Source organism: Trichoderma virens, assembly GCF_000170995.1.
Source record: "Trichoderma virens Gv29-8 chromosome Unknown TRIVIscaffold_49, whole genome shotgun sequence".
NCBI lineage: Eukaryota > Fungi > Ascomycota > Sordariomycetes > Hypocreales > Hypocreaceae > Trichoderma > Trichoderma virens.
Genome location: NW_014013700.1, coordinates 18,167 through 28,287, shown reverse-complemented (window position 1 = coordinate 28,287; position 10,121 = coordinate 18,167). Strand labels below are relative to the sequence as shown.

At 42.9% G+C, this 10,121-nt stretch overlaps 2 protein-coding genes across 2 annotated transcripts; both read left to right on the top strand.

Moving 5' to 3' along the window:
- Nucleotides 1-1,642: 1,642 nt before the first annotated feature.
- Nucleotides 1,643-3,848, top strand: TRIVIDRAFT_134559 (uncharacterized protein; the record flags this gene model as incomplete). The annotated part of the gene is made up of 4 exons (XM_014100706.1): nt 1,643-1,812; nt 1,983-3,140; nt 3,248-3,533; nt 3,582-3,848. Coding segments are annotated over 4 exons (1,881 nt in total), but the record flags the coding sequence as incomplete, so codon positions are not given.
- Nucleotides 3,849-5,196: 1,348 nt separating this feature from the next.
- On the top strand, nt 5,197-7,609 carry TRIVIDRAFT_191806 (uncharacterized protein; the record flags this gene model as incomplete). Its single annotated transcript, XM_014100705.1, has 5 exons — nt 5,197-5,211; nt 5,567-5,662; nt 5,961-6,038; nt 6,098-6,907; nt 6,962-7,609. The coding sequence occupies 5 exons, from the start codon at nt 5,197-5,199 to the stop codon at nt 7,607-7,609; spliced, it is 1,647 nt and encodes a 548-aa protein (XP_013956180.1).
- Nucleotides 7,610-10,121: the final 2,512 nt, after the last annotated feature.

Here is a 10,121-nt window from a genome sequence, read left to right as displayed (position 1 = left end):
AATTATAAAATAAAATAAAAAATATAAAATAAAGTATTATTATATATTATAATTATAAATTTATTTTATTTTATAGTTATTTAATAAATATTAAAGTTTATAATATAAAAATAATTAAAGTTTTTAAAGTTATAAAATTTATTAAAATATAAATTATATTAAATTTAAATATTAAAAAAATATTTTTTTTTTTAAATAATTTTATAATAATAAATAAAATTTTAAAATTTATATTAATATTATTATAAAATATATATATAAATTTAAAAAAAATAATTAAAAAATTATAATTATATATTATTATTAAAATAATATAAATTTTTAAATATAAAAATATATTAAATAATAAAAAAATAAATAAATTAATTAAAAAAAATTTAAAATTTTTAAAATATAAAAATAATTATTTTATAATTATTTATATTAAAAAAAAAATTAATATTAAAAATTTATTAAAATAATAATTTTTTATTATATTATAAATATTAATAATTTAATATTTTTATAATATTATTTAAATTTTATTTTTTATATTTTATTTTTTATAAATTTTTAATTAAAAAATTTAAATATAATAATTTTATAAAATATTATAAAAAGTTTAATTATAATATAAAATTTATTTATAAATATAATAAATTTAAAATTTAAAAATATTTTATAAAATATTAAATAATTATATTTTTTTTTTTAAATATTTTAAAAAAAACTTTTTATTTAAAATTATATATTTTATATATTTTTTAAATTATAAAAGCTATAAAAAGGTTTTAAAATTAATAAAAAAAATAAATTTATATAATTTTTTTTTTTATAAATATAAATTAATATTTATTTTTTTTTATTTTTTTTTATTAAATTAAAATATAATAAATATAAAATTTAAATAACTGTAGTTTTTACTATTTTAGTGCTTAAATAAAGACTTATATAATTAATTTACTTAGTGGACGTTAATAATAAAATAAATAAATAAACAAACGAGTGCAATACCAAATCTAATTTACCCCTCCGGGCTGGTTTTAGGCAACGCGCCTCGAATGCAATCATAGGTACTCAAGCTTCTTCTACTCCCCATGATCCATTATACAGAAAGTTGATACGAGATTTAAGACGATTTTTCCGCTGTGTGAATGGATAGAGCATTACCGTCCTGGTGGTTACCATCCTACGGTCCTCGGCGATTTCTTTTTCTTTCTAGTTTTAGGGCTTATTTTCTATCTAACACCGTTATATTTCTGGTTCGCAAGAGTCCTGGCGCTAAGGACATCAGCGCCTGATCCGACCGTAGATTTCAGGGACGGCAAGGCTGGTTTGTTCATTCGGACTTCCTATGCGCTTTTGTTTTGCTGTTCGGTGGTAGTTATTGCAACACCCTTGAAGTTTGATAAGCTGCTTCGCCAGTTTCTGTGCAAGGTGCCCAAAGGAGATGGCCTGATCCAGATTGAGACGTTGAACTGGGGAGCGCTCTGTTGGCATGTACTCGTACGGACCTGTAGTCTGGTACCAGACCCTTGTCCACACCAGCTGGCGCCCCACGATTGAAGCAACGCCCAATTGCCAGGCACATTAATAAGCGCCCAATCTCAAACATTCTCTCCACAGGTGAACGCTGTGACACGCCAAGCATCTTGCCAAGATGTCTGACGCTGTCCGTCGGAATGGGCAGCTGTCATCGTGTGAGCCTTGCCGCAAATCAAAACTGCGCTGTGATCATGGTCGACCTCGATGTGCTCGCTGCGCCAGACGCCGGCTCACAGAGCAATGCTTCTATCACCCTGCGCCGATGGCCCGACGACGCCAACGCAGCGAGTCGCGCGTAGCCGCAGCTATGTAAGTCATGTTAGCCTTTGATTCACTCGAGTTTCCCGCGATTGAGAACTTACACGCCAGTTGAGACTATCTAGCGTTCCAGTTGATGCTACCCAGCGGCCGCTGGAGACCTTGACGGAGGTATCGAGTTTGACAGTATTGTCCTCGAGTTTATCCTCGTCTCTGCCGACATCTTCTTCGGTCACGCCGATTCCTGCTGCGTTTGATCTAGCTACTGGTTTGGTTGCCATGCAAACTTCTGTTTTGTCACCAACAGAGGCTGATCAAACGACATCCTCGCGTCAATATAGGTCGCTAACTCGCACTGGAGTTTCTCATCTGCAGCAACCATTCCACGCGAATTCATCTCTCATAAGGGAGGGTGAGGAGTTATTGCAACTGCTCCTTGATCGCTATTCCCACCCAGATCTCGAAGAATTAGTCCACAACTGGTATAAAGATCTCGGAGACAGTCCAGTTGGTGGTCCTTTAGCCAAGGCGGCTTGGCGCGCCATCCAGACCAATTTGCAGGACCTTCATTCTAGTCGATCACTGAATCGCCTCCAGGCCACTTCTCGAGAAATTTTTGACCACACTTCTCGACCACTCAATATGCCCACGACGGCCGCAGACGGTGCTCTTGAAAAGGAACTTTGTGCTATCCGATGGGAAACTGTCGGCATGTATTTCGCGCTCCTCGGGATGGTTATTGCATCGGCCAAAAATCTCTGTACCAGCTTCTCGGGTCGCCAGTGGTTTGGCGACCGTAAGGCAACGTCCAGTGATGCCTTTGACGCCTGTCTACGATGCGAGGCTCTGTGCAACCGCGTTGGCCAAATGAACGACCTATCCGTGTGGCTTGGGATCCTGGCCACCACACTCTCCACCTGGTGTTTTGGTGACGATTCTTGTCAAGCCTGGCGTCTAATGGGGAATTTATCGTCCGCCATATTCGCCCTCAACTACCACAGGGGCTTTCAAGATGACATGAATACCCCAGCATACTTGGTCGAGCTTCGAAAACGTGCCATTGCCCTATCACACGAGCTGGATAAGTCCCTGGCGACGTTTGTCGGTCGCCCACCACGCTTGAATAGGAGCTATTGTAACATAGAATTACCTCTTGACCTCTCAGACTCAGCCATTGTCGGGTCTGGCGAGCTGTTAGAGCTACAAATATCGCGACTAGACGGTGATGGTTGGAATAAAGACATGACTGTACATCCAGCGTCTCGTCAACGAGCGATCGTTTGGCTAAGCTCGATCCGTGAAGAAGTTCTTGAGTTGTCACTGGGAACCATAACTCAAGATCTGGTTCATAAAGCCCAGTAAGCAATTATCCAAAGACCAATCCCCTCTGTTTTTTTTTTTTTTTAAAAAAAAAAAAACAAACAAAAAAACTAAAAAAAACTGACTGGCTGACATGCTTATTCAGGCGAATACTAACTCGATCATCGTCGACCTGGGAGACTCTGCCTCACTTCATGCAGTATGAGCCGTCCCTATGGGACCGGATGGCACCTTCAACCATTTTGATGCTTCTGAGCCTCAAACTTGAGTATTTTTATAGCAAATTTCTTTTATACAAGATGCTAGTGAATCAAAGCAGTGGCTATCGTCACGCGTTGATTCAAATTTCCCACGAGACCCTAGGGCTAGTGCTCTCAGTAATGAAGAAGAGAGATATCATAGGGTCCCATAGGATCGATTTGGAATGGACGGTAAGTAGCTCCAGGCTTGCATTGCTGGTGCGAACTGACCCGTTGCAGATAGTATTTTACGCGATGCCGTGCGCGAGTGTCTTGATTCTGGAATTGTTTCGACTAGCCAGCTTGCCAAAACCACAGCCCTCCGTCGCTTCGAACAGGTCGACCATTATTCAGGACATCAGCGTTCTCATATCGTGCTGCGACTGGCTAACTGAGTCGGGAAAGAGCAATTATGAGCTCTGTAAGCAGGCTCAATTGATCTTCTCAAAGGCTCTGGACCAGATCCTAAATCATGAGATGCCTTTAGCACGTTTACTGCCGGATAGTCCAACCGTAAACATGCGCGATGCGCCGTCGGCAGAGCTTCCTGAGGCTCAAAATCCGGAAACTATCACTCAAGATCTGCAGTGGGCAGCATGGCTGGATACTGTTGACTTCCAAGAGGAACCATGGCTGGAGATGCTAAAACCTCCTGCAAATTTTTTTGGAGATTTTGACGATTACTGCTACTGAAGCTGGTAAGACCGTATGCTTCAAAGCAAAATTAAAGTTTTATATATAGCTTACTCTGAAATTCTGTGAATCTATAAGGTGACAAAGCGTGAAATGAACATCTCACGCCTCTAGCTGCAGGTCAAGTCCTGGCGTATTTGAGACTGATAGCGGTGAGACGGCAAGCTGGCTCTTGACACCATCCATTTGTCGGAAATCGCTTCAACTCAATTCATTTATCGATTCCTTGACTCAAACCTTTTTGTCTTCCGCTTCGCTAGAAGGAGTTGCGTGTGGCCTTCTGGCGTTGGACGGTCGATGACCTCTTCCATTGTAATCTCTAGCAGGAGAATTGGCATTGCGACAAAAGTCCAGGGTATTCGGTAGGATTAAGTGCAAGTTTTAGGCCGTCGCGACCCTGCCGGAACAACTCCGATGCAAGAGCGTGCAGATAGATGCCTTAGTTGCGACAGCGAAATGCATCGCGTTCCTCGAGAGGCAAGCCCTCATTAGATGCCTGGTCGTAATAGTGGAATTACTTAACTTGGAACAGCCGCCTTTAGATACAATACCTGGCCAGGCCAGCTTTACAATGAATCTTCGCCACCTATCAGAGGTAACCCTAGAGAAATATGAGTCTGCAGTCGATATCATGGCAAATCTACTTAAAGCTGAGATTAGCGGGCTTGACTTTCAGATTGAGCGCACTTGGCACAGCCCCGCGGTCGATCTCGCTCCTTCCGCCATCAAATGCACCCAAGACGCGGCATACGACGCTGTCGTAGTGGGCCAGCTAATATCATGACTGATCATGAGTCAAGCTGCGATGTTCTTAACTACGAAGAAGACTAGAAAGTCGGAAATGGGCACGATGTAGGATACAATTAAAGCCTGTTATCCGGGTTCAAATTGGGTTTTACACAGTATTGATTACAAATATCCAGGACAGCACATTTGGATACTGAATATTACATACAAAAATCCGTATCTTCAGTGCCTAACTAGCCTCAAGCCTATCTGATTGCTTATGCTAAGTGTTATAACAAAGATTCTTAATGTTTTAGCTATTTCGCAGTCTTGTCCTATTCATCAAACCAGATGATACACCCAAACAAGCAGAGGAGCCATTGAAGCCCGACCAATTAGTCACAACAAAGCTACCCAAAAACTCAGTTTCTCCATGATGGATCGCGATTATGTATGTTTAGGGCGTCCAAAGTTGCTGAAATTCGGATCAAGTGATAAAGTAGTGAGGAGTGTATTAGGTACCTCCGTTCATTAAGGTATCTAAAGTACTCACTTCTACTCATAAGCCTTTTTACCGGAACCTGGTCTGGGTCACTTTGCTCAATGAGTCATTCCATTCTCCATTTTCATTACTTACTACTTGGTGGATGACCCGCCCTGAATAAAGTACACAAGACTAGGTGGTGTAGCGTAGACGGCTGTGTATTCTTTGTGTAGGAACCTTAAACGAGAGACCGTCTACCAATTCATTACGCAAGAAGCGAAAACCATAGTTCATTCATTGGAATTGATGTATTTCGCCGCAGAGTCGGAGCATCTCGACTTCCTCTAGGCATGCCCTTATCAACAGCCTTTCAAACCCATCATTCAGCCAACGGGCGCATAAAGGTAACAAGGCCGAGGTCCGTGATGCGCGTCCCAGAACGCACCCTTGTCACTCCGAGCTCCGATCGGAGTAGAGGTCCGATTGGCCAATTTGGTCCGTGCCCCCACTAACACGAGTTCGTGTAAGTGTGCTGTCAAGGCTACCATAATTTGGATATAAGGGACGGGCTTGGGTAGGGTTTACGTCGTTATGTGGCTGTAATAATTGAATACACAAAGACTTTGCTTCGTTATTTAGCTGTAATCATGGAAATCCCGAAGAGAGAAACGACGGAAGCCAAACACTCAACCCCCGAAAATGCTCCGACTGAAGAGGGCTCAAAGTATCCTCGTGGTATACCGTTATTTCTCAACCTTCTTTCAATAATACTAGCAACTATAGTATGCGGCTATGTATGCGGAACATGCCACGCTATGCGATTAAGTCTAATCTTTGCTAAATTTTGGAATAGGACGCTAATTGCGTGACGACTATTATCCCGGTTGTGACGGACAGATTCAACTCACTCAACGACGTTGGCTGGTATGGTGCTGCCTTCTTACTGGCTTCGGCATCTTCACAACTCTTCTACGGAAAATTATATCTTTTTCTCCCAGCTAAGATTGTCTTCTCTACCGTTGTCTTCACATTCGCCGTAGGGAGCCTCATATGCGCCGTTGCGCCTAATAGCAGTTCATTCATCGTGGGCCGCGCCATCTCTGGCTTGGGAAGCGCGGGAATATTAGCTGGTACAAACATTATCATATCTCGGTGTGTACCAATTCGATTGCGACCAGTCTACTCCAGCATTATTGGGGCGATTGAATGCCTGGCCATCTCGATTGGGCCATTGCTCGGCGGCGCGATAGCAGAGACTTTGGGATGGAGGTGGTGCTTTTGGCTTCTTCTACCCCTTGCAGGCCTAACTATTGTTATTACAATACTCTTCTTGGGCAACGAAGAAAGCCCCGAACAATCAACATTGACTCTGAAAGAGAAAATTCGCCGCCTCGACTTACCCAGCCTCGCGCTGTTTATACCAGCCATTGTGTGTCTGATCTTGGCACTTCAGTGGGGTGGAACTTATTATGCTTGGAGCAACTGGAAGGTCTTTGTGCTGTTTATAATCTCCGGATGCTTTCTCTTTGCCTTCGGGGTTAACCAATACCGGAAAGGAGAGGAGGCCACTGTGCCTCCTAGAATATTTTTTACTAGGACTGTTCTCTTTGGAGCTTTTTATTCCTTTAACACTTCTGGGGCGCTGTATGTTGCGGTATATTATGTAAGTTCGACCGAATTACGATATATGCCATGTTGCTCACTGACTTATAAACAGCTCCCAATTTGGTTTCAGGCAGTGAAAGGAGCCTCGCCATTCAGCAGCGGCGTTCGCGGTCTTCCGCTGGTATTGTCTCTAGTGGTTTCTATCATAATCTCAGGGAGCATAACTAGTATCATCGGCTACTATACTCCAACCATGTGTCTTGGATCCATATTGATGGCGCTTGGCGCAGGCATGCTGACAACGTTCCGCGTCGACACGCCAATGACATTATGGATTATATACCAAATCATCTTTGCCCTCGGCATTGGGCTCGGGTTTCAGCAGCCTATCATCGCTACCCAAACGAATTTCTCAGGAAAGGACCTTCCGATTGCCCTAGTGCTGGTCAGTTTTATACAAAACTTGGGAGGGATTGTAGCCCTTTCTTCCGCACAAAACATTTTCACGAATCAATTAATGTATAACCTACACAAAGCGGCGCCAAATATTGACCCAAAGCTCGTTCAAAAAGTTGGAGTACTAACTCTAAAGCTGAGCTTTACTAAGAAGGAGTTAAATGAGATACTTCCAGCTTATAACCTCTCTATCACCCAGACACTTTTAGTGGCAACTGTTATGGCTTCAGTAACAGCGATTGGTTGCTTTGGTATTCCTTTGTGTTCGGTAAAAGGCAAGAATACTACAGAGGATGAAGCATAGCAGAGGAAAATGTTGCAGCTAGAGCGAATATTAGCATTTCAACACAGTGCGCTACAATTTTCCTCGGCATATAATAAGATTTATGCTAAATGTCTTAGTCAATTGCTACACGGGCCTGACTTTAGCGCTTCCATTTGGTGCACTCTTTCCTCTTAAACGTACTCGGAATTCTGCCATCTCCATCCAAAGTGCTGAGATTGTCTTGTTGCTTACGGCACATCTGAATCCAAGCGCTTCGCATCAAGTTTGCAGACTCATGTACCAAAAGGGCACCCTGTTGTATGATATGATGCTGCCTAACTTATTTTCAGCTTCTTGATGAACATCGGCCGTGTCCCGAGTGGCTATATTCTTTGCAGGGTCAGAATGAGCAAGGGGCTTTACATTGACACATAGCTTACACTCAAATTGTTGGAGCATCCTGGCCTGGTTTCTCCTTTTCCCTAGCTAAATCTCAGATGCTTTTCTCTCAATAGAAGTGGCACCTCCCAGGCAGTTTTGCTCTATCTCACATATGTCTCGCATTTGGATATGAAGAGTCACTGGCTGCACCCTATGTATGTTAATCAATTCACTTCGCTTAAGTTGCCGCACAGCAACCATATGGCCCCATACTCGAGGCGAAACTCGATCTTCCTTTCTACTTTTACTTAGTTGTAGGCCCACAATTGTATGGCGCCGTACGCTTAAGAAACAACAGCCAGGTTTCGTACATGCAGGCGCGTAGTCATATTCCCGAGGAGCACGTTGACCCGTTCGCGATGGTAATGCCTCCATCGAGATATTCACCTCGCATAAATCTTTTCAGACGCCGAAGTCCCAGCTCCAGCGATCAGTTTTACATAGAAAAACGACGATGACCTGAAAATCAAGCTAGATCTAGCCCTTCGCTAGCTGAAGAGCGACCACAAGCCACGAGCAGTTCTAGTACAAACACCAGTCAGTTCTTTGGACTTGGAGACGACAATCCCCTCAATAATATGTTTGTGTGGTAGACCTGGCATACTGGTCGATCATTGTCTTGCAACTTGAGCAGGTGTGTCCGACGGAAGTGCTTACTCAAATCATCCGGTGTGTAGAATTCTCCAATCCTGTCCTCCGCAGGAGGGTCGTCCCGTGGCAATGAGAGAGTGGCGCCAATGCATGGAGACACCTCCTTGGCCTTTGTTTCGGACTATCAACAAATTAGACATAGTTATAAGAAACAGAGGATCGTCATCCGAAAGCTCATTAACGTTCTGCCTGAAACCTTCGTCGTTGATGACTTATGACACGGTCAGACAAATGGTCCTTCCTCAATGCTGCAATATGAATATACGGCTTCAATTGCATTATCCCTGCGTTGGTATCGTCCCTTCAGAGTCTCACCAACTGGAGCTGTAAGTACCTTCATCAGCAACTTTTGGCCGGCCGCTGAGTCCGGATTGCCTCATCTATAACTGACTGTGTAATGTCGACGCCTTGGAGTTGGTATTCAATGTCATACACAGCCTGTTTATCTGTACAGTCGTCTCAAGTCTTCTGTTTCAGCTCACTTTTCAGCTTCTGCTTTAATAACCGCAACTCTCGCTGGGACTTGTTGTGCTGTTCTGATTCTGGAAGTAATTTACGCAACTGAATTGCAAACTGTTGGACATGGGGATTAGATGCGACGGACCCTGTTTGGTCAGCCGTGAGGACTGTTGGCCACTGTTTGCTCATGGAGTGACCGATGAAGCAAGCCCGATCAATACGTGCTGTGACTTTTCGCCGCAAATACTAGCCCATGGATCAGCCCTGACAATCCGACTAAGATGGTACTTCAGGAAAGGCATAGAGTTGGCGTGGTCAGGGAATAAGCTCCGGATCGCCTCGCTCATGTCGGCTATTGCGGCAAACTTTAGGGGCGTCCTCTGACGTTGAATTTGGGAACTTACGGCTTTAGTTAAACTCGTTAGCTGCGTTGTGGCGCAGGCTGTAGGCATTGTTTCGTATTGAAGACCCATGATCTCACCTACTCTTTTTATCCAGCTCGCGATCATACGATTGGTGATGGTCTTTGTCGCTAAGATTTCGTACCCCGACAATGTTTTGACAGCACGAGGGAATATTTATACCTCTTTTACGTCACTTCTTCAAGGTATAGGCAATCCTCGCTCATCAGGATGTATGTCTAGCCCATCTAACCGCCTAGAAGAGACGAGTTGGGATGCGCGGGTTGCTTGGTGCATGGGGACTAAGGAGCCAGGATGGATCAAACATCATCTTAGGAGTGGTAATCATTTTGCTGTTTAAGTGATAGCATATCCCTGATTAAACAGTATGGCCCTGATTGAACAGCATGACCTTGATCAAACAGGATAACCTTGATCGAATACTTGTAGGATAATCTAGCTAGCTGACCCTTATTAGCGCAGCAGCTATTGCGGACGTTTTAACAAGGTATTTAGACCTGTTTGGACCCTACTTCTTGGATGTCCGACAAGCTAGACTAGGTTAGATCGGCTTACAAGACCTCCCAAAGACTAATACC